The sequence below is a fragment of the Columba livia genome, chromosome 1 (assembly GCF_036013475.1).
Source record: "Columba livia isolate bColLiv1 breed racing homer chromosome 1, bColLiv1.pat.W.v2, whole genome shotgun sequence".
Taxonomy (NCBI): Eukaryota; Metazoa; Chordata; class Aves; order Columbiformes; family Columbidae; genus Columba; species Columba livia.
In genome coordinates, this window is record NC_088602.1 from 107,590,009 (window position 1) to 107,614,858 (window position 24,850).

Genomic DNA, 24,850 nt, shown 5'->3' on the forward strand with positions numbered 1-24,850 from the left:
ATATTTAAATAAAACATCTGTTTTACAAGTATATCTGTTGTTGTGGACCTGTGATAATGTGGGGAGGATAATTCTGTAATTCCCATATCTGTATCTGGTTGTATATACAAATGATGCAATCATCACATTTCACAATAGGGTGAAAGTATTAAAATGATTAAAAAAATGTATATTTAGAGGTATTCTTTTTTTCCTTCCAGATTTTGGCTTAAGTAAAGAGTCTATTGATCACGAAAAAAAAGCGTACTCTTTCTGTGGAACGGTGGAATATATGGCACCAGAAGTTGTTAATAGACGAGGCCATACACAGAGTGCAGACTGGTGGTCTTTTGGTGTTCTAATGGTAGGTTTCTGGTAAATGTAAATAATAGCAGAACTGTGCTTTGCAAGGTTTGGTGAAACAAATTAAACTGTAAGGTGAGCTTTAAATGAATTCTAACTACCAAAAAAAGTCAAAATTATATTAAATTAATAACAATACCACAGAGTTTGGATCAAGAACATGGACTAGGTCTCATATCAACATCAACAATATGCCATATTTCTCTTATTGTTGTATTGAAATATTATCCATCTATTTTGGTTTGAATGTTACAGAGATTAATAGGAATACTGAAGTATACAGGGAAAATGCTGTCTTTTCCAAGGCAGGGAAGAAATTTAGATCCAAATTTTAAATTAGAGTTTATTCTCAAGTGGAGAAAAATGAGTGATAACTTTATAATTAGTCTCCAGTGTAATTACAACTTAGTGGAATCATCACAGCTGTTGTTCTCACACATCAAAATAATCTAAATGACACTGAACTGATATGGGATATAGTTGCTCAGTTGCTTATGGTGTTTCTGCAAGGAGTTAACTTCTGCAGTTGTAGGGTCGGGGGAAATAATGTTGTGTATCAAATATGGCTTTGGAAAAGAAAAATAGATCACACTTGGTATTTCAGGAATGCTGAGTGGCTTTTAAAATTTATAATATGTGTGTGGTTTTGGCATAAAGATTAATTGTATTTTTAAACGAAATGTTTTTGTTCCTTACTGCTTCTGCTACATATGACTGTAACAGCACAACTAACTTGTGTGCTTTGTAGTACAACAAGGACTCTTGTGTCTGAAAATAAGTCATTCTGTCACCTTTTAGTCATCTAGAATGCTGTTGTGGTCTGAAAACTGACTATGTAAAAGTAGCACCTGATAACTAAACTCTCTCCAGACAAACAAGCACACACACCCCCCTCACATATTAGTTGTTGATAACACGAAAATAGTAAAACTTCATCTTTACTTTATAAGGCTGGAAAACATTTTGTGCTTATAAAGTACGTATGTTAGAACTGAAAATTGTTCAAAGATGCTAGATGTGAAATTTTCTACATTAGTATATGGAATATAGTGCAGTTTTCTCTGACACTTTGTCACTTGCATTTCTTATTTGTGTGGTAACTTTCATAGACAATCCGTATATATCCACTCTAAATCATTCTTATTTAGAATCTGTGTTGATTGAGTAGTTGTTAGCGTGGTATGAGTACACAGTGTCTAGATTGAACAGGAGTTTTAACATAGAAATGGACACTAGAAAGATATCTCAACAAATAATCCGGCCTCTTTTCTCCTGCTGCTAGACACTAAATATATTGAGACCATTCTTGAGAAGCATATTCTAATTTGTTCTTTAAACAGTGACTGTTTGAAGGGATGTCAGATAATTGAAAACATTAATTTGAAGTTTTCAGGAGTGTTATGTATTTGTTGAGGTTCTCTCCTCCTGAAACGAAAGGTGAACACTAGAGAAGGCCAGTGTTGGCTTATTCTTAAAGTACTATTTGCCTGTTAATGTTGGAATATAGTACGTTTTGAGGGAGCACGGAACACATATACCGAGTTGTTAATACAAGTGTGTATGCTTGTGACAAGTAGGACCTTGCTAAAGAAACTTTTTATTTCAAGCAAGCGTAAGCAAAATACGCAGCACTACAAATGTACCTTTAAAAAAGTTTTTTTGGAAGTGCAATTTGTGAAGATAATTGTAAACTACAAACAAAAGGTGAATACTTATCATAGTTTTGACTTGTGCCCCTCACATCTTCCTGACAATTGTCTTAAGAAGTGCTAAGGCTAAAAGTGGGTTTTTTTTTCATGTTGGCTTTATATTAAATTTAAAATTTTAAATATAATTATATATGTAAAAATAATATATAGAGTAGAAAATATGTAGCATTAGTAAACTGTTGACAGCTTTTATTCTCTGAATACTCTATTGGGTAATAAGGAATTTAAAATTCTATTTTAATAAAAAGGGTGTTTAAAGAATGCTGTTAGTGCAACTTCGCACTCTTACTTTAGATCTAAAAATACTACAGTCACACATTATTCACTCAAGTTATCCGTATATATTTTTGATGTTTAGAAGGCTAAATGTTTGGGTTGTACAAGAATAGAGGATACCTTGTGTTCAGGATTAATTAAGTTTGCATAAGCTGTTTGGAAGGTTCCTTTATAATTATTTGAATTTTGATGGCTTTAAGTCCATGCCATGAAATTTCATTAAATTAAATTCTTTTGCAATTCTTAAACCAAAAATCAGGATTTCTGCCTCAAAGTGATGGCTGCCATGGCTGCTGCCAGACTGCTTCACTGCCTCACTTAGATCTGATATCCCTGCAGTATGCTGCAGCCCAATGGAAGTGCCTCTGTATTTATCTATTTTTACTCAGTCGCTTTCAGAACAAATCAGTATTTTAAGTGTCTGTTGCCTGCTACCAGGCACTGTAGAATGTGCATGAACGTACTGTGTAGCTCTTACGTGTTCCTTCAGGCTTTATTTCTGCTGTATGCATATGGTAACCACTTTTCATCATGCATGTCTTTGTCAATCAACTAACCCTTTTCCCCTTTCCAAGGCAAGTTATGTACATGCCAATTTTAAAACTCGTGACCTTTTTAATTATTTCTGCATGAGGAGAAATCATCACTAACTTTTGGAAGGGGAATCTTTTTGCCTATCCCCCACTCTCTTGAAAACTAAAATAAAGTTGTATAGATCAATTCTTACAAGAATAAAGTTTTTAGTCAGAAACTAAGCACAGAACATTATAGTCTAAATTTTTCAGATAAAAGCATGTAAAGCAAGGTATCAATATAGGAAAATATTTTGCAGCTTTAAAGGTGGCAAAGGCTGCTCAGTGTTCATAGTAATTTAAATTGTACAATGAGAAGTTGTTTTGCACAGACTTGGGTGTTAACATGCATGAATTTTGGAAGGTTAAGATGCTAAGTAGTTTTGTCAAAAATTAGATTTTGTCCAGGTAATGTAATTGATGAAAGTTTTACTCTATACAGTTTGAAATGCTCACTGGTACTCTACCTTTCCAAGGGAAAGACAGAAAAGAAACCATGACTATGATTCTCAAGTGAGTACACTCTTATTTATATATCTCATCAGGTATTCTACAGGGATGCCCTCCGGGCTGCAATATCTAATTTCTACTCTTCCCTCATTTCCAAAGGTACTGGTAAATCCTCACTCCCTATTCCATACTATTAATTCCCTTTGCTGCCTATCTAATTTGCCTTTCTATTCCTCCCCCATACCAGGTACAAAGAATTTCATAGCAGCTCAATAGTCTGTAATAATAACTTCTCCAACCATATGATCTTTCCCATCCTACTTCCATAATATTTTTCAACTTTCTTATCCTTTTTGATATCCTGTGCATTTTTTTCCTTGCTGTTTTTTGTTTTAGGTTTGGTTTGGGTTTTTTTTTTTTTTTTTTTTTTTTTTGAGGAAGTATTTTCTCTCCTTATCCTTCTCTCTTACCAACTCCTCACCCTACTTTTATTACTGGTGCTGCAAACAACTTGTTCCCCTGATACTTCTCCTGTTTGCTTAAGTGCATCCTCCCTTATCTACTTTCCTATGGCTTGCCCAAGCTCCAGTTTTCCCCTTTGCTATTTGCAGTATAGACTTTGCATTAGCTATATTAATTTTTGCTAATGAAGGCCTGCTTTTTTTTTTTAATTGCTGATCTCCTACATATCCTCTGAACTAACACAGCCTATGACATTATTCTCCCACTTTTGGGACTGTAATCTAACACTGTGCAAACAACTCTATTTCTTCATATCATAGTTTCACTTCTCTGTTTCCATCCATTTTTTACTAATACCATTTTTTTTCCCCATGGAGGCTTATAATACTATTTTAGTTTCCTCATTTGCTTTCTGCTTATTTGTTTATCATTGTTCTTAGTCCTGTTACACTTGTCTACCTATATTTGAAGCCAGCATTTCTTTTGCACCAACAACCTGTTTCGAAAAACAAATATATTAAATTCTTTCATATTTTTTCTATGTAATTAGGATGTGAAAACCTCTAGAAAACAAACTCATTCTTTTCCTTGCTTTTGCTTTCATAATGCATACATGTTGTGTTATTCTTTGCTTTTGGTTTTCTTCCTCACCTTATATTTGCAAATGTATTTAGTGATGCTAGTTTCTTCTGCTGTCTCAACACCATGCCAGCTCAAATCTCTGCGTTGATTATTGAATGTCTTTGACTAGAAGGTTCTATCTATTCACAGCAAGTGTAACATCCTTCTGACCACCTCCTATTTATGAGAAGCTAGTCTGAGATAGTTTTGCTGCACTCATGTATTTCCGGAGCCATGCATTTTTTTTCTACCGGTGCCTCACAAGTCTCATCTTCTTTCCTCTGCCTGCATGTGACTCCACTCTGTTCCCCAACAGTCTTTCCACTGCTACTACAAAAGTCTTCTGTATTCAGCTGCTGTGTAGAATATCTTCCTTGCATCTCCCCAGTTAACTGACATTCATAATTACATTCAGAGTTCATCTGAGCATGTATCTCTGATTTCCTTTCCTACCTTTTTCTTTCCTCACCTTCTAGTCTTTGTAATTGTTATTAGTTGCAGAGAGCTGCACAAAAAATGTGGTACAAAGTAAAGAAATTTTTCCTCTGTTTTAATGTTCTGTACACTTCTGTTTATTGCATATAAATCTGTTTTGCTGTTTGTAATATGCATAGCTGAAAAAACAGAAGGTATTTTAAAGGCTTTTTTGAAAAGTTCACATTTTTTGTCTGGCCCCATAAGAATGGCAGTATGTTTTCTTGTTATTTTCTGTATAGTAGTAAATGTACTATATTTCTCCTTAAATTTTTCATAACACTGTTTGAAATGGACGGGTGTACATACAAATTAATATTTTTGTAGTGTATAATTTAAGATATTTTGCTTTTCTTACCTTCTGTTCCTGAAAATCCACAGAATATGTATTCTTACAACACATGTTTTTCTGAGCTCTTTATTTCTTACAACATTACCAAGACAGGTTCTTGTTTATTCTTGTGTGTTTTACCTAAAACTGAGAAACTCTGCAATTTGAAGAAATCAGTGTTTGCAGCAATAGAGTTAAGTTTTTAAAGCATCTTTTCTCCTTTACTGAAGAGGTATGCCTTCATATAAAATTTGTCTTCATCCATCAGGAATGTCAGAAAAAAATTGCTGTCACTCGTGTAGTTGTGTAACCTAAGAACTGTGAGGACCTGGTAATCTTTTCTTCTGCTGTGTCATGTGGCCGGTAAAGGATTTTATAAAAGTTGCTCCTTAACAATGGAAAGGGAGCAACAACTTTCTAATCTCTGTGGTTTGCACAAGGGCTTCCAATTCACTCCAGTGTGACTGCAGTACATACCAGTCCTCTAGAATTTCTTCTTATTATTCTGTTTCTGTTCATTGAATCACTTCTCTGTAAGATTAATTGCAGTTATGTCTTTTGGCCCCTCATGCTGAACCCTCAGGGCTGCATCCTACTGTTGGAGCCAGTTTGGATTGTAATAGGGCAGAGATTTCCACCCACTCCAGCACAGTCCTATCATATTTTGTTTTCTGTTCTCTGTCCTTCAATAACATTGTAAATTGATACCATTGTGCTTCTGCAGACAATGCGTTCCTTGCTGTCTCTTACAGCATAGCTCTGTGGTACTTAGCTGTGAGCAGGAATGACATCAAGGGAATGTGCAGTGAAATCACTGCATATAAAGTGCATGAGTATGAATTCGGCTGGTAGCGGTTCATGGCGATGGCCCACTGCCCATTCCTCCATTCCACTGGTGCTCTTGATCTGCCTGTAGTCTGTAATTGAAGATCCCAAAGAAGGCCAAGATTTTCAGACTTCCCGATCCCTCCTCCCTGGCTTCTTTAATGCTGAAAGAAATAGAAAATTCAGTAAATTCTAGTTTTAAAGTAATAAATAGTGAAACAATGACAACGTATATGCACTTGCCGAAGTGACACAGAGGTGGACATCTGCAAATAGCTGGAGCACAAGGCAAATCGTATCTTCTGGTTGAAACAAAGAGAAAGCTTGTGTCATGGATTGTTATGGAAAAATACAAGCTACAGGTTGAGTCAGAGATGGAAAGGAGGGAATTGCATCAATCCATACCATTATCATGGTTATCAGAGAGACCTCATAACAGTGAGAGGATGGAGGCTTAACATTAAATGGAGAGGAGGAAAATATGGTGAGAATTGCAAAACAAACTTAAATGACAGAACTAGGGTAACTTAAATCTAAAAATTCAAGATTAGCAAGTTGGAAAGTAATATTTGAAATGGATCGGGGGAAGCAAAAGGAAAGAAAGAAAGAAAGGATTTTTTTTTTTTTTTTTTTTTTTTTTTACTGGATAATCTTGCAAGATCTGTTTTACTTTAATGCAATTCCTGTCTTCTAGCTTAGGTTTCCTGTTGTTTTGCTTGGGTGTTCTTTCGTGCATGTTATACCGAGATAGTTTTCCTACCCCTTCTAAAATGTCTTTTACTATCAGAATGGATTTGCTCATTTGGTGTCATTTGGTAATATTATAACTGAAGTTTACATATTACAAAAATTTACAAGTTTGTAAACCGTTACTCTGTAACTATTCTTTTCTGCATTTTTAATACCTCTTCCTCTACTTAAATTCCTGAGTCATTACTAAAAATATTATACTACTAAAAAAAAAGATTACGGGTTTACATGACTGACAGCACTTTTACTCTGTTTCTGATGTCTGAAGGCAATTTCTCAGTGATGCTATTTTGTTTGATATAGATTTGTTGAATCACAAAGGATGGGGGAATGCAGTTAATTCTTGCCTAAACATGTTTGTATGCTATTAATTACTTTTATTCTATAGGGCCAAACTTGGAATGCCCCAGTTCTTGAGTCCTGAAGCACAAAGTCTTCTGCGAATGCTCTTCAAAAGAAACCCAGCAAACAGATTAGGTAAAGTGTATAGTGGAGAATATCTTAAATTTGATCATAGTATTGATAACATCAGTGATCATTAAATTGACTAAGTAAATTTAGTTTTTTCTGTAAAGTAGGCTTTGAAGTAAGAACATAGTTTGACTGTTTGCTCTTCTAACGATCAACAAAATATTACCATTTCTGTTATTCATGCCTAAAATGAATGCAGAAGAAAAAAGAAATAAAATTTTGTTAGTCCTTTTGACAAAGAAGAAAATAATTCACAGATGTTTTTCTTCCTTTTAAAAGGAGCGGGTCCAGATGGAGTTGAAGAAATTAAAAGGCATGCATTCTTTTCCAAAATAGATTGGAATGTGAGTATCAAACTCAAAATTAATTCAGAAAATTTCTTAGTTAAGTGTTTGGTGTTTTATAACTTTTAATTCATTCTGACATATGTCTTCTCTACAGAAATTGTACAGGAGAGAAATTCATCCCCCTTTTAAACCTGCAACTGGCAGACCTGAAGATACATTTTATTTTGACCCCGAGTTTACAGCAAAAACTCCAAAAGGTAAAAAGAGAAGAATTAAACAACTTATATATTCAGAAATTAGACACATTGTTCCCATTCAGCGTATGTAAGATGTCTTGTTCTTCCAGGTGTTGCTTGGCTAAATGAATGTTCACAAACAAGTATTTCATAGTTCATGGAAGGTTTTGTGGTCTTTGGTATAAATATATCCTGAGTCCTATGTTAAAAATAAAGTAACCCTCAGCAACAAAATGTATACATATGTTCAGTTTTATTTATCTAAGTAATCTCATTTATTTTAATTCAAAAAGATTAGCCATGTCTGTGTCTCTTTAAACGCTATACTCTATAGTAACTACTCCTACATTTCTACAGTCCTAAGATTACATTTGGCCCTTTTGAAGGCCACCACGAGGCTGATGTGGCCCCTGGTGAAAATGAGTTTGACACACCTGCTATATAGGGCTTCATTTAGTTCATGATGGTGATTCTGCATACTATGTATATGTAGAAGCTTAGTCATTTCAGACTTTGGGTGGCAAAATTTGTCTTTCAGTGCAATCTGTCTTTGTATAGTTTTACACTGATCCTTTCAAGCTCTAATACAAATGTTTGTCTTCACAAATTTAGGGTGTTACCAAAATTAAAGTACTTCTCTGTAAATGTAATGCAGATATGCTGCTTTATGTAAATGTTTTCTGCAAAGTACTGTTCTTTGTGTAGTAACATATTGCTTGACAGTAACATGATATTTGTAGTCATTGACTGTCAGTTGTGTTTCTAGATAGTATATGCAAAACAATTCAATAATTATTTGTATTTTGGTCCTCAAACACTTTCTGCAAATTCCAGTTTCGGTGTACTTTGAAGAGCAAACTACGGCTCTATTCTGTAGAGTAGACGTAATCTCATCTCTACATTTCGAAAACTCTGCTTGTAAATAGATGATGTGTTTTACAGATTCGCCTGGTATCCCACCTAGTGCTAATGCACATCAACTTTTTCGGGGATTTAGTTTTGTAGCTATTGCATCAGATGATGAAAGCCAAGCAATGCAGACAGTTGGAGTGCATTCAATTGTCCAGGTGAGTACATCTGCTCTAAATAAAAACTTTTTTTTAAAAGTCAATAAAACAGTATTGCTGTCTCTTGGTGGAGGGATTGTTTCCATTACTGCAGAGTGAAGTACCATGGCCAACTCTCTATCAGCTTTATACAAGAAAAGTAAAGATCAGATTATTTTATCCAAACATAAGCTCTGAAGGTACAGGATCTGTTAAATTACTGAGCAGCCCTGGGTGTGAATAGGCTTCAACCCTTAAATGAAAACATTCTACCATCTGCACTGTGTTAACTCTTTAGTATCAAACTATATTTGTAAGGTGGAGGGGAATAACAGACCTCTTGATGTTTTTCTCCAATGCATACACGTATCAGCCGATTCCCACAGTGCAGTAGGAGGCACTGGAGCATAATTGTGAATTGTATCTGGATGTTTTGGAACCCATGACATACTTCGTTCCTCCCGAGCCACTTAAGTTAATGTGCTAATCTGATATTTTGTGACCGATTCCAGTGTGTCGTGCAAGTCAATGTTACAGTATGCACACAAGCTTTGGCTTCCTAGTGGCATCAGAATTATTCCAATACAGTCTCCCATATTAATAATTGTGAGGTTGTCACTTGTAGTAGCCTAATGCAGTTGCTATTCTTATATATTCTATTATTGCCAAGACTGCTTATTTTTGGACAACAAAGCTTTGTTTAGTTGCAATTTTTGTGTGAGACGAGAAAAGTGGACCTCATGCTAGAATGGGGGAAAGGCATGTCTTGCCTCCTTATGAGGCTGAGGTCGTCCTAAAAGCAGGCTTCTGCACTGGAGAGTTCCAGCCAGCTGGGTTGGAAAAGCAGATACATGTACAGGAAAGAAAACTGGAAGCCCTGTGCAAAAATTGTATTTCTACGACATCTTTCTGCTTTTAATAATTATAATTACTGAGGAAGACTGAGTTGTGAAAACCAACTGATCTAAATTGTGTTGAAAACTTGTTGTTGATTGACAGGAAAAAAGAGGTATGCTGTAGGATTTGGTTTATTTATATTTTCACTGTAAGGATATTTTGGAAATATCTGATAATTTTTTTAAAAAATAATTCAGAACCTGAATTGTTCTTTTATTTCTTTAATCCTCTCATGTCTAGTATAGTTATAACATGCTTGTTTGTATACATTAGCTGTTTCATGTGTAATAAACTATGCTTTTCAAGGGGTTTTAGATCCCTTTTTTGTTCTAAAGAAGCAATCAGATTTGGTATATGTGTCAGAATGAGTTCTGGTCCTGAAGTCTTGCTAAAAGTTTCTGTAGTCTTTTCTGTGCTCCTTCTTTCATGCGTATTTTTGTGGATGAAATTCTTGTTCTTTGTATATGGTTTCCTTCTCTTGTATGGGTCTGTTTCTCTGCTGCCTTTCTTTTGTGCCCCTCCACCACTTCCTCACTCCTATTTCCTCTTTTCTGTGCTGCCGGATACCCAGATGGTTTCCTGCAAATGCTTTGCATCCTTTGTACAAACTCCAAATAGTAGAACACTATTTCCTTCCCTTACAAGAGTGAACACTTGTCCTTCTCTCAGCTTTTTATTTCTGTGAAAGGATTTTTGACAGCCATTCCATGCAATTTCCAGTTAATCTGATTCTATTCAGTATGTCTGAATTTCCCAGCTGGCATCCATCTATTCAGATAATAGAAATAGTGATGCTTTTTTACTATTATTTTATCAATATTTTATCATGTAGTCTTCTGATATTTTTTGGTTTAGAGATTCTATTTTTAAATCAGTAACTACAAAAATCATGTTGTCAGTGTTGCATTATTTACAATGTGTCTAATGTATAATTTATCTCATACTAATACCAAACGGATGGTAGTGGCTATTTAGACTACTTTGACCTAGTACAGCCATCAGGTTAAAATTCAAAGCAAATCAGTAGGAATTCAAAAACTTATTTTCAATATAGCGAGCAGTTACATATTTAGAATATTCATCAATTGATAATGTTATTTTGGTAGCAGTTGCACAGGAACAGCATTCAGTTTACTGATGGATATGAAGTAAAGGAAGATATCGGAGTTGGGTCTTACTCTATCTGCAAGAGATGTATTCATAAAGCTTCAAACATGGAATATGCTGTAAAGGTAATTACTTTGTTATAAAACACTTTTCATGCTTAGCATCGTAGACATTGGGCATTATTTATTTGCCATAAAAAAGCAAATTAAGATAATTTTAAATATAAAAATATTTTAGATGCAAGTGTCAATTATGCTAATTAAACAAATAGAATATTTACTGGCAGATATGTATATAGAATTGCTATGGGGTTTGTTACCTGTATGCTGGTTTGGGTAGTGAAAAGCAATTTTCGGTCTTTGAAACACCTATGTAATTATGGTAAAAATGATGGGAGTTACACGACTGCTTCTAGAAGGAAATGTACTATGACAAGCTTACATGACTCTTCAGCATTTTTAAAAAATGGGATTACTTTTAGTTATGTGGGATTTTTGCTTCTGAAGTAGATTCATGAACTGTCAGATAGCAAGGAGTTCATAACAGTGCTTAAGTCTGGTATTCCTTCCAGAATAAACTTAGACTCTTTGTCTTTGCTTCCTAGTTTTCAACAAGGTTTCTAATGCTGTTTTTTTTTATGTTATTCTATCGGGCCTCCTAGCACTTCTGTAAAGACATTCAATTCTTAGTTGAAATCAGCAGAGTTCCCAGAAGTAGAATAAGTTTTTGTTTTGTTTTCCTTTTAAAGTCCACTAATCCACTAATACACACTCCTGCTTTCAGAGTAACTATTTAGCCCTACAGTGTTATGCAAAAAGACAAAAAAAAAAAAAAAAAAAAGATCTGTACTATGAGGCTGTTCTCTTTTTTGAATTCTTGAACAGTTTACTACTTTGCATTTTACATATTTAAGTCTGTTTGGCTGTATCCTTGTACACAGATAGTCTACCTGGAAAGGCTCCAGTTTCAGTTTATACTTGTCTTTATTCTGGCTCTGGCGAGGAACAGATTTGACCTCTGTGCTTACAATTTGAAGTAATTTCTTGAAACTGGATAGAATGTACTTGCATAGTTAATTCTTTAAGCCATAATATTCATTTTGCATATTGCCTCACTTTTTCCTGTTGACTTTGTTGTGGCTTTTTTACCTTGAGGAATCATGAAAAAAGAATACAGTGATCAGTGTCCAGTGTGTTAGGATGGTGCTGGTATCAGTAAAGGCTTCGGGATGTCAAGAGGAAGGAGTAAGACAGAGATGGAGAAGACATTACAGGAAATTCTATAGTTCAGAAGGAGAGGAAAAAAAAAAAGAACAATAATAATACTTTTTAAGTAGGGCAAAATACTATTTTGCTTGTTTGCACCGGGAGAATTTCAGAGCTTGATAGCAAGCCTCCAGAGATTCAAATGAAGTTTCATAATGGAATGCTTGTCTAAATTAACTCTGAGAATTTTTTCCGTTTTGGTTTGGTGGGGTTTTTTTTTATACATATATATTTGATTCCCTTACTCTCCTGCTTTGTCTTTTACTGCACTAATATTTGTTTAAGATTAGCTTTGTGAAAATCTGTTAATTAGCATCGTCAAACCAGTATCTCGTGTCGATTTAAGAACATCCTATTTTATTAAATAGTGGGTGACTGAAGTCTTACCTACTAATCAGCCTTGCATTATTTATCATAGACTGAGGGATCAGATCACTTATCCTCAAAAATTGTTTTTAACTGAGAGATTTTTCCATGTTTTTCCAATATTTTTTACTTTGCCTTGCTGTTCCAATTCAACAGACTTTGTGTATAATCCATGCCCTTTACCAGCAACAATAAATACTGCTTATCTGTTTATGCTAGTAAGCACTCTAAAGTGTTGCACCATATAATATTCACAAAAATAATCATGCCTATGTATCTGTTTGCTCTTATAGATCATTGACAAGAGTAAAAGAGATCCAACAGAGGAGATTGAAATCCTACTGCGCTATGGGCAGCATCCAAATATTATTACCCTAAAAGATGTAAGTATTCTGTTAAAGACTTCCTTTAGTATATTACAATTGCATGTCACTTTCTAATCTGAGACATGAGAAACCACAAGTTTTAGATTTATGTTACTGTCTTTCAATATTTAAAAATAAGTGTCCTAATGCAATTTATTCAACAATATGCATTTTTTAACTGAGATGTCTCATTGTCATCTTTTTATTAAAGGTGATCATATTTTGGTGCAACTTAATCCTAAGCAGTCAAATAACTCATCGTTCATAAAGCCTAACATAGGAAGAAATCATATTATGTTGCCTGTATTTTTAAATGAACAAGCGAGTTTTTCTGGTTGCTTTTTGAGTCTACTTTTGTTTACGTTAGTCGAAAGCAATTTTAAAGTTGTTACATAACTGGGGACTCACTGTTTGAGGTAGCACAATGCCCGAAGTAGTTTTCATAGACAGTAATGAGTTTTACTCAGTAGTGGACAGAATCTTTTCATATCTATGGTCATAACTTTTTTTTTTTATCCTAGTATCTTTATCTAGTCTTTGTATTGGAAGATTATTGAGCTATTTTTTTCTTGTATTACTATATTTGCTATGACCATAGAAATACTGTGACCACAAAAAGCAGAGAATAGAGTACGTTGGGAGGCAGAGGTTTTTCATAGTGATTGGTAGATTCTGGTGTTCTAACAGAAAAAGAGAATTGGCTTTCTCTCCTTGATTATGCATTAAAGAGGATTAAAAATTAAAAAGGCATATGCTTAATGACTGACTTAGTCTACAAGAAACTATTCTGGTCCACAAAACCAAACCTCAAGCCAAACAGCTAACCATTTACAGGAAGCTGAGCTCAGCTGAAGGGAGATTCTCAGGCATTTTGAAGTCATTAAAACAGTAGCCTGTGAATACTGTGGAGATGAGTACTAGAGAACTCTGCCTAAAGATCTGCTCCTATTGTTATCTGTCTTTATCAATATCAGGTAGCTTGGCCCTTTCTTGGGAGAACAAAATAAGTCAGATAGACAAGGGAGCCCACCATAGATCTTACCTTACTGCAGGCTAGGTATCATGATTACAGTCCCAGTTTCTGTTTGTTCTGTCTCATGTGGTTGGACAATAGAACTACCCAAAAGCAACTGTGCTAACACAGAACCTGCATCAGCATTCAGGTTGCTTTTTGTGCTGCATGCTAGGTTAATGTGTTACTTTAATTCATAATAGAGGTTATGCTATCTGTGGGGGACTACGGTGGGTCCGTGGATTCCCTGACGGAGGGCATGGGAACAGAAATTAGCCCTGAAGATATGAAGGCCTACCCGTGAGAAAGATGGGAGTAAAGGAGTATCCGGAGATGTTAAGGATGTACCCGTGAGAGAGAAGGGAGTAGAAGAGTAACATTGATGATAGCAAAAATAGCCAATGAAATGTTACTGCTGTAACTTGTAACCAGTAGTGAAGAGACACATGAATTGGTAAAACTGTATAAAAATGCACTTGTGGCAATAAATGGCATCTACTACTTTCATCCTGGAAGAACTTGGTCTATGTCGTTTGTCCGTCTGAACCACAACAGCTATCTAAGCAGCAAGACAAACACAAGGAATGTGAGTAGTTACCTGAACTTAAGTATAAAGAATATTTTTCACTAAGAGCAGAGAAATGTAGGCAGCTTTGAAAAGTTGCCACATATATTGAATCATTCTACTTTGTAATTAATTCTTCATCAATCCTCTTCCAGTAGGAGCCATCTTTAATTCACACCAACAGTAATATACACGTAACAAAAGGAGACAACAACAATAACAACGAGCCTTAGGTCTATAGAGGAAGATAAGACAGTAGGCTATAATTCTCACTTTTTTCTACTTCAGATGAGTTCCTCAGGGCCAGTTTATGGAAGTATGTCCAGTTTAAGGAAAGAGGCCTAGGATTCATGTATGTTAGAAACTTGTATAATATCCACTACTGTAAAACTGTAACATTGTTTTAGCTTTTCATTGTCCTAATATAGATGCAAAGGGCAAATTGCTTGCATGTCCCACAATATAGTGGTGTGCTATTACAGCTTTCAGAGGAATGAATACAGAGTACTTGGCCTTCAGGCCTCAAACTCATCAAGAGCACTAGGTACTACTGTACAAATAAAACTCAGTGTTAATTTGACTCTATTTTTAATTTGGTTCTGCACCAAAATTTGAATGTTTCTATTTTGAAATGCCAAAATAAAATGTTTCAACATCAAGTGTGCACCTTTGGAAATTATTACTCTGCAAGAAATAATTTATTTTCTTGTCTTTCTGGAATAAATGCAGTAATATTTGAATTTAGCTTAGGATGGAAAATTTCATTCTTGCTATGCATTTACATGTAATTTAATTCTGAAGGTGTTCAGATTGAAACAATGGAAATTCAGAAGACCAAATTTTTTCAGCAATGCACAATCCTCTGGGGTTTTTCCCTCTGATTATTATCAGTGGTCTTTTTCAGTTACACTGTACATAAACAAAAGAAGGAGCTATATTGTGCTAAATCAGATGTCCTTCTTATCCAATATCCTGCCTCTGACAGTGGCCATTAGTCGAAGCCTAGGAAACGGTGTAAGAACGGAAGAAGCACACAGCTTCCAACAAACTGTCACCTGGAAACTTTCAGTGCCAGACCATTTCATGTATTTTGCCCTTTTTTACCTAATAGCTACTGTTCCATAACAGAACTTTTGTCCTGTTTTGAGTTATTTAAAGCATTGGCTGAAGAACCTTTTCAGAAGCATTTTAGAAACCTAAGTATATCCAGTCTCCTTATCCAAGTGCTTACTTATGAGTTCAAAAAGCTCCTAATATGTATGTGAAGTCTTACTTCACTTTGAAAAAACATGTTCTCTTTCTCCATTAGATTATATTCTGTTCATGTGCCTACATCTCTTTCTCACTATAGTTTCTTCCAGTTTGCTTGACAGAAAAGACATATTGGGTGTGTTCCAGGAGTTCATTTTGAAAACTAGCATCACATTTATGATCTCAGCATAATACTGTGCACCTAACTGCAGAAAACTTCAACAGTATTTTTTCAGTGCAAACAACTAAATTGATAATACCATTAGAGAAATCCAGGCAAGGGGAACGGTTTGTTTGGAGTGGGGTTTTGGTTTTGGCAGCCAGACAGGACCAGCAAGGGGTAGCAGATGAAACAAGAACTAAACGCAAACTTTGCTGGAATGCCCCCTGCAGTACTGAAATGCATACGCTTTGTCATGTCAAATGAAATAAGCTTATTTCTTCATGTTATAGCAGGATTAGAGGGTGCATGCCTATTTAAAAAAAAATCTAAAATGCCAGTTTAGTATTTAGAATTAGATAATTCTGCTTTTTAATACTGCATAATATTTAAAGTCTTAACAGAAACACATTCAGACGATCAGTCATCTATATTTCATGGGGGAAACACTGCTGTTATATGAGAACAGAGAAACCCATGATGTCGTCTTCTCCTTAACATCATAAGCTTGTAAAGCCTTCCTCTTTTTTTTATTTGGTGAGAAAATACATCCTTTCAGTGTAGTTAAGAGCACAAAAATTCTAAGCTTAGAACTTTAGTGGCCTTTATTTCCCAGGTAGCTTAAGACAAGGAAATGGGAATGAAAACTTTTAATTTAGCTGACATCTGTTCCTAAATCTACTTTACTACAACTTGGATGATTGTTTCTACATAAACATACGGTAGTTTTTATTTCACATGTGTTACTGAAGAGGACTATTCCAACATCACCATAAAAAATAGGTTGAAATAATAATAGGGAACAGAATCTGTAAAAGGTTTTGCTAAAGCAGGAACCACTTTTTGGGTTTAGTGAAAACCCCAGGAAAGTGAAACTGAAACTAAATGCTTAAGTATACCTTAAAGTGTAGTTCAGTCTGTAGTGCCCCCTGGTGATAATATAACTAACTCGCAACTGATGTTTCTCTAGAAGATAAAAGCCATGCAAAAAATAAGCCATTTTCCATAACTGGAAGGGTTAGAATATACATGTTTTATTATTTTGAGAATTTGGTTTAGGCTTTATGTGCACAGTAATGCACAAGTTTCAGGATTTTATCATAGCAGCTTTTGTATGCATTAACTTCAGCGTTCACAGGGGCTACTTGATATATTTTTGTCTTTGTCTGACTTTCAGTTGGAATGATCTCTGTTCTTATTTGTAATTTGGTGCAATAATTGCTTCTAGAATTAGCTTTAGTTCTGCCTCAATTAGACTAGTTTCCGTTTATTACTACTTCTTAATTTCTCCCATGTCTAGTTTAATTAGTTTCAGTAAAACTGTGTGGGGAAGATTCATGTTATTCATCCTCTTTTGTCTTTAAACATTTACATGCCAGTATTTTTGTTATTACTCTACTACCTTTCTGTAGAAGGTTTTGTGTCCATTTCCAAAGATGAACAATGTTTGGATAGTGTGGGTGGTGATAAATATTGGAAAAATAATGGAAGAAAACAACTTGTGGATGCAGCTGCACTATCTTTTTTGTGCATTTCACAGGGAGATAGCAGAGAATAAATATTTTCAAGTTTACATCTTGATGTACTTTTTTGCAGGTGTATGATGATGGAAAATATGTATATGTAGTAACAGAACTTATGAAAGGAGGAGAACTGCTGGATAAAATTCTTAGACAAAAATTTTTCTCTGAACGAGAAGCTAGTGCTGTTCTGTTCACAATAACAAAAACGGTTGAATATCTCCACGCACAAGGGGTAAGTTTTCATCTGGGACAAAATGCTTATAGATGCTAATATTCTTCTCTTTCAGAAGTATAAAGTCATATCTTGATACGTTCTTCCATGCAGTAATTAAGTAATTTTTTAAAAACAATTACATTGCAGCAGGAATTTGTGTTGAAATCAAAATATTCTTCATCAGCTGTGTAGATGTCCAGATAAAGGAGATGATGCAGCCATCTTTCTTGTCCTGCATGCAGTCTGTCAGCAGATAACAACTAACAGATAGGGTATGAGAAGTAAGACTGGAAGAAGTGCTAGAACCAGTGCTGTTGCTTAACCAAGGGACGTAATGTAATTCCAACCCCATCCTGTGACAGACCCTAGAAATGTATTTTCCACCTATCACATGTGTAAATTCTTCCAGAATTTAGAGGAGGCAAGTGTGACAATTGGATGCCAAGAATGACAATTTGTGTTGCATTTTTAAGTACATAAGAAAAGGGGGATAGAGAAAAAGCAGAAAGTAAAGGTGCAAGGGAAGATCAAGTTGCTAACAGCTAATGTTATCCAAGAAAAGCTGCTTCAGAATGGATAGTTCTTGAATTATTTTAAGAAACAAATAACAATTCAGCACTCTTGGACATTTATTAGGGAGCAATTATTTCAGAAAACTTAAGATCAAAGTTATCTGGTGTATCTTACTCTGTGGTTCATCGCTTTCTTCAATCACTTGCTCGCACGTGGGTTTTTATTAGAGCATCTGTGCACAGGACTGGAGTCCTTGGCCAACAGCATCCATGGGAATTATGAATAAACCTCAATACCTTCTGTATGGACATATAAATAGTAGAATAACACAAATCATAACATGGTTCCTTCTTACCACAGGTGGCCAAAAAAGGCCCAGTGTCCTTGCATCAAGTAAGGGATTTTAGAGGCTTTTGCTTGTTTCTTTACTGTAGTTCTTTGTTAGTACTGGCATTTTAACTTGCATTAGATCACATGCTCTTTGGAACTTTAACTTTTAGAAATTTTCAGGTTGTCTTAAGGTAAGTACACTTCCACATGAAAGATGGCCATATATGTAAATAGTTACCACTTCAGCAGTCTAGTTTTTGTCTGGAAGAGCCCTTCCTATCTTCAATGGATTTTCCTTTTGTAGCTCCTTTGGACACCAGAGGAGCTCATTTGAATGTGGTATTAGTTAATATTTGGTTTGACAGATTCTGAATCTGTGTGCAGTCTCCAGAACTCTTCCCAGAAGGATTTTCCTCAGGGACATTCATAGGATACTTATAAACTGAAAAATTAGCTAAGCAAGGAATGAAATCCTCTTCTTCAAGATAAGCAATACTTCCAACTCTAACACAAACCATTCTAAAAGTATTAGGGCAGCATACAACAGTTAAGGGTTACAACAATAGACATCGTAAAAAGGATAAACAAGAAATGTCATGCCATCTTGGAGCAGAATGCTTCTGCATGCTGGTAGATAATCGAAAGCATGTTGCTAAGAAATAAAGAACTGAAATGTCCTGCATACTGTTTTGTTCTTTTCCATTGCTCTAAAATGTTATTTCTGGTCAAAATATCAATATAAACAACCTGACATCTTTTTAAAAATTACCTTTGGTAAACAGCTTAATACAGGCAAGTATTTTAGTTATTCTTTGACATAAACATTTTGATTGCTTCAGAATTAGCATTTGGATTTGAACTAGACTGTTATACTTACTCGTCCTCCCACTTGAGAATTGCTTTCCCTTCTTCCAAAAAAAGTACAATTCAAGCAGACTTATTCTAGAAACAGTCTGCCAAATCCCCAACTCTGTGCTGCTTCTGTTACCCACCTCTTTCTTTCTACCCTTTTTAGGATCTATTAAAAAGAAAAAAAAACAAACACCAGGTAGAATAAAACTGTGGGGTTTTTTTCTTCTGCAGTTTATCTAAACACCAAGACATGAGGGCTATCAGGAGCTGGTTGTCTCCTACACTGACATCTCAAGCCAGGATGTTCTCCTTAATATCTACTGTTCCGACTCTAATTCTTTAATACCATTTTGTGTATTTAAGCTTACAAGGTGCTTATTTACATAATTTTAATTATTTGTTTTATTAAATCTGAGAGTTGCAAAGTATTTGCCTGTTAAAAGAGCCTCTACTAAACAGATTACTGTGTTAAATGGCTTTACAGTCTGCAGACCCTCTGCAGTCTCTTACTTCTTGATCTTGTATTACTTTCCTGAAACAGTGCTAGCTTTCTGGAGGAGTGCGTAGAGCTGCTGATTCTGCACATCGCTTACTTGCAGGAATTTCGGGTATCTTCTCATTCTAGTGTGATTGCCTTCTTGAAATGTTTCACCCTGATCTTTTCCAAGAGAAGATGAGTCTTCCATTCAAATTTAACCATGAAAAGTTGCGTTTAATATTAATCAAATACATAGAACAACCAGGAAGATAAAGGAATTGATAGCAGGTCTATTTAAATATTTAAAAGAGGACATTTAGATCCACTCTACTGTCTTACAGCAGTATAAACCCTTTTCCTTACAGAGGGCAAAGCCTCTAGAGACTTTAGCCTAACTTGTAAAGAAAATATAACAGGTCATCTGGTTTCAAAGACTGTCCTTGTGCATTCCAGGTTTTATTAAGGCTTGTTTATAACATGGCTTAAAGTAAGATCAGATTCACTCTGCCAGAACTTTGACAGCTTCTACAGTTTTTGTTTGGCATTTTACACCTCAGGCCCCTCCAAAACAGCCACTTGGGAACCAGGAGAGACTTTTTTTGACATGCCAGTCAATTGAAAGTATACCTCTTTGATATTTTGTTATTCTTTGGCAGAGCTGTATTAAAATTCGTCCTTAATCAGGCCTTAAATGTTTGCATTGAGATTAATTCAAGTTGTTTGAATGAAGAGAATAAAGTATAGAGGGTTACTCCAGCAGTAACTGGTCTGTGGTTACGTAGCACAGCAGCACATCAGTAGCTACAGCCATCTGTAACTCCAAAAGATATTACTAGCCAAAGGTTCTGACTTAAACAACCTTGTGGGTATGCATGTTAAAATATAAAATACATATATTCACCCATTAGAACACGGCATTTGGAAATGTCTGTACCAAGTGGAAGTGTTTGGAGCAGGGCTTTATGGTTAAGTTTCCAAGTTAGGACTGTAGTACTCTAGACACCACTGGGCATCAGAATACTGCAGCTCATTGTAGAAGCTGGAAACCCAGAAACTGATTGCTGATGGGAGATTTGAAATTAAGGAGCAGAATTGGTAAATATAATGTAAAGCCTTTCCTATATTTACCTTATTTGTATTTACTGGTTTGTTTTTTTATTTTTAGGTTGTTCATAGAGACCTGAAGCCTAGCAATATTCTTTATGTTGATGAATCTGGTAATCCAGAATCAATTAGAATTTGTGATTTTGGCTTTGCAAAACAACTACGAGCAGAAAATGGTCTTCTGATGACTCCATGTTACACAGCAAATTTTGTTGCGCCAGAGGTAAATACCAGCATAGGTTATATCTCTTGATCTATTTTGATGGCATTTTTTTGCTAGTTAGAGACTTGTTTCATTCTTGTGTAACAAGTGAAATCACTTTGGAAACACTACACATGTGAAGTCTCTCTATTTTCGTGGCATAATCAAAGCATTTCTAAGCTTTTTTTTTTTTTCAGAAAAAAATATTTGTTTCCCTCAGGTTTTAAAGCGGCAAGGTTATGATGCTGCCTGTGACATATGGAGCCTTGGTGTTCTACTATATACTATGCTTACTGGGTAAGGGTAATTTTAGTTTGCTTTGCTGTAGAATAGTAAACCAATATAAGTAAAAAGAAAAATAAATGTAGGCCCACTGTTGAAGGTGTTTCTATCAAAGCACCGATTAATCTCAACTTTAGCTTCAGTGGGGGTAGAATATGCTTTGCCGTCAGTAGAATCCAAGTTTGCAAGGACCAATGTGAGAAATTCTTGGCTTCTCATGTCTTGTCTATTTTGGATGTTTAATTTCTATTTTATGGTGATTTAAGAGTTAGAATTGATTGTTTCATGTGAGAATTAACTGATTAAGTAGCATATATGTTGAAGGAAATACATGTTGCAAATATAACTGCAGTGCCTTGGAGCATGATCGTGTGCAAAATTTAGCAACTGGATAGTTTGAAGTGATGCAGTTAGGATATGAGAGATGTGTTTATATATGAAACAGAAATGAATTGTACAAAAGTTGAATAATAAATTCAACTCTAGTTCCACAAGTTCAAAAGATAGTTACTGTTGCACTTGCCAAATAGATTATATTTTTATGATGGATTATTCAGATTGCCACTTTGGTTGAGAGTTAACATCATCAGAGATGTTTTGGCATTTTAAAATAAATAAATGACAAACATATTTGGTTTTAAATGTATCTTTTTTGGTTGTGGATATTCTGGTAGCAGCAAGAATGCTTATAGTGAAGCAGGGAAAATTGCTGCACCTTCCTCTAGTATCAAACCAACATTTGTTCTTTTTTTAGGTTCATCATAAAGTCTTCACATTTGATTTTATAACATCTTGTTTTATTACTTCTCTAAAATATGGAGGCTTAAGGGATACTTTCCGTAATTCAGGAACCACCAGTACTTAAGATGCTGTAGGAAATATCCGATTTTCAGACCCAATACAGAGGGAATCCATACAGTAAGAACAGATCTGTAGTCAGGGCAGTGTATTTTCACATGTTAGGAATAATTTCCTTTTACAGCTGTTTGAGTATCTGTTGCCTGTAATTATGTTGAACTTGCTGAATATTATGATTAGGTTTATAATAACTACTGAGGTCCAGGTTATGGAAGTTATTAACACTGAAATTGTTTGGTTAAATAGCTACACTCCTTTTGCAAATGGTCCTGATGATACCCCAGAGGAGATTTTGGCTCGAATAGGTAGTGGCAAGTTCTCTCTCAGCGGTGGTTATTGGAATACTGTTTCAGATACAGCTAAGGCAAGTATATTTGCTTTGTCCTTTGGGGGATGAGAAATAGATTGCAATGTAACGTGTTGCTTATAATGTATATGTTATGTTATATATGATTGAGTAAGTTCCACCCATTATTTTTGTTATTTTTAACTACTGACCTGATCCTTTATGTGCCTAGAAATTAGTTTCCTGTTCATGATCCTTTCATATTTCACCAGTCACTTTCATCTATGAAGAAGAACAAGTGTGCCTTATGCTACAGTCATTAACAAGTGTCCTTAGAAATATAATGTATTTTGTCAGTATTCATACATATGCACAATCATCCATGATGAGAAATGCTGTAATAAAACTTCATGTGGAAGTATGACATTTGAAAACCATACAGATAATTTAAATTATGATGGCAAAAATATTTCCATAATTACCATATGCTCCACTGATTCAGGGTAGAAAAATAAATGGGTTTTCACATTTTTCTGTTTGGGTCAGTTCCTCAGAGATACCCACAACAGTTTATCTTGTGCTCTTTCATTAGGATTTGAACAGTTTAGTCTTTTAAGTACTTTAAGAAATGTTGGGCATTTAAGGATGTCATATCTACTTAAAAAAAAAAAAAAAAAAAATAAGTATTATAGGAATTATACTTTCTTTTTACTGCATTTGTACCTGCCTTCTGTGTAGCTACAGTAAAGCACTAAAGTTTTCTGGAAAAATTGTTTATGTATATTGTGCTCTTTCTTGCTAATTGAATTACTGACGTGTTTTTTAATGTACTGTTCTCGTAACTCAACCATGTTACCACAAATTATGTTATTTATTTGGTTGACAAATCAACCTGTTCGAGTAACATATTTACACTGATCTCTGGTAGCATCAGCTTTTTCTTCCTCCAGTGCCATTCTACTCAGTTGTACTTGGGAGTCTAGAATGAGCCAAAACTTGACAGCTATGAAAAAAATCTTAGATTCCTTTTTAATACTATCTTTATGTTGAAATTCTCAATTTGAATTACTGAACAAAGAATGTTTTATATGAAAAAGTCCAGTATTGCTAATGTCACTTAAATTATCTTAAATCTGGTTGTAGTCAACTAAATATGTTTCTTCACAGGTGATCGTTTAATGTAGAAATGTTACTTATAGTTTACTCTTACTGACTGACATCTAAAGTCATCTATAAAATATTGTGCTGCTGTATAAATTTGTTTTCAACATTTTGAGTGTTGTATGCAGTTCTCACCATAATTTGAAAAAAATAAAATAGGAGTTGAAAAGGTGGTAGAAAAGGGTGTACCAAAATGAAGCTGAAAATCTTTTCAAGATGTCAGGAGCCACTTCCATGTAAAGAGAATAAACAGAATATAGTGTTTCATATCAGCAAAGTTGACTGACATGACAGACAAAAGATATCATTTCACTGATAATACAAAGAAGGAAAGACTAATTCCTGTTTTCTCATATGATGGTTTTATTAGGGAAGCCAGGAATCATTGTTATATTCTGCAGAAGTTAAAAAACAAAGAAAATGAATTACCTGTTCATGTGGTTCACGAGTTAATTGTGAAACAACAATGAAAGGTGTTTGAGAAGGGAGGGGGAAAAAATATAAGCAGCAAAATAAGTCAGAGGGGATGAGGTAAAAATCACTAAGAGTTCATTTATCGTCAGCAGGAATACTAAAATTCAACCTTCAAGTTGCACAGCTTTTGAAAGAATGTTAGACAGTGGGGAAACACGCAAAGGCAAGGATCATCTCTGTTTTCTCAATTGTTTTTCAGTACTCATTTGCTCCATATTGGCTATTTATCATTGTGTTAAAATAAATAAAAAAAATAATTAAAAAAAAAACTACCATGGTATAGTGGTGCCTCTACTTTAGCCCAATGTGCATATTTTTATGTTTGTGTATTTTGCCTAACTTAATTGGATACTTTCCTGTTGTGTTGCCAAACTTCAACTAAGTTACATAATTGAAAGATACAGCATTAGGGCAGTTTTTCAGCTGTTTCAAACTGTTGTTAAGAACACCGTTTTATACCACTAAAATCTTCAGTTTTGAACTGTCATCTGTTGTAAAGCTAAAGTTTTACTGTTACTTGCATTGACTCTTTGTATATTATCGACAGGACCTTGTTTCAAAAATGCTTCATGTTGACCCACATCAAAGATTGACTGCAGCCCAAGTTCTTAGTCACCCCTGGATCGTTCACTGTGACCAGTTGCCTCAATACCAGCTGAACAGGCAGGATGCTCCCCATTTAGTGAAAGTAAGTAGGTATTTAAGCTTGCTGTTTAGCCAAAATTGATGTAAA

The 24,850-nt window shown here is 34.9% G+C and overlaps 1 protein-coding gene across 4 annotated transcripts in view; it reads left to right on the forward strand.

Annotated features, from left to right (window-relative positions):
* RPS6KA3 (ribosomal protein S6 kinase A3) overlaps nucleotides 1-24,850 on the forward strand; it is a 77,289-nt gene that overhangs the window by 47,134 nt on the left and 5,305 nt on the right. For 2 of the 4 annotated variants that reach the window (XM_065071503.1, XM_065071523.1), the window contains 13 exons: nucleotides 201-343; nucleotides 3,342-3,412; nucleotides 7,201-7,289; nucleotides 7,563-7,627; nucleotides 7,725-7,827; nucleotides 8,749-8,873; nucleotides 10,856-10,981; nucleotides 12,781-12,870; nucleotides 17,437-17,595; nucleotides 20,916-21,077; nucleotides 21,277-21,353; nucleotides 22,443-22,560; nucleotides 24,665-24,805. In XM_065071503.1, the coding sequence (XP_064927575.1) occupies nucleotides 201-343; nucleotides 3,342-3,412; nucleotides 7,201-7,289; nucleotides 7,563-7,627; nucleotides 7,725-7,827; nucleotides 8,749-8,873; nucleotides 10,856-10,981; nucleotides 12,781-12,870; nucleotides 17,437-17,595; nucleotides 20,916-21,077; nucleotides 21,277-21,353; nucleotides 22,443-22,560; nucleotides 24,665-24,805 (1,469 nt within the window). The remainder of the gene's footprint in view (nucleotides 1-200; nucleotides 344-3,341; nucleotides 3,413-7,200; nucleotides 7,290-7,562; nucleotides 7,628-7,724; nucleotides 7,828-8,748; nucleotides 8,874-10,855; nucleotides 10,982-12,780; nucleotides 12,871-17,436; nucleotides 17,596-20,915; nucleotides 21,078-21,276; nucleotides 21,354-22,442; nucleotides 22,561-24,664; nucleotides 24,806-24,850) is intronic. The other 2 variants (XM_065071513.1, XM_065071529.1) reach the window with 1 other exon arrangement.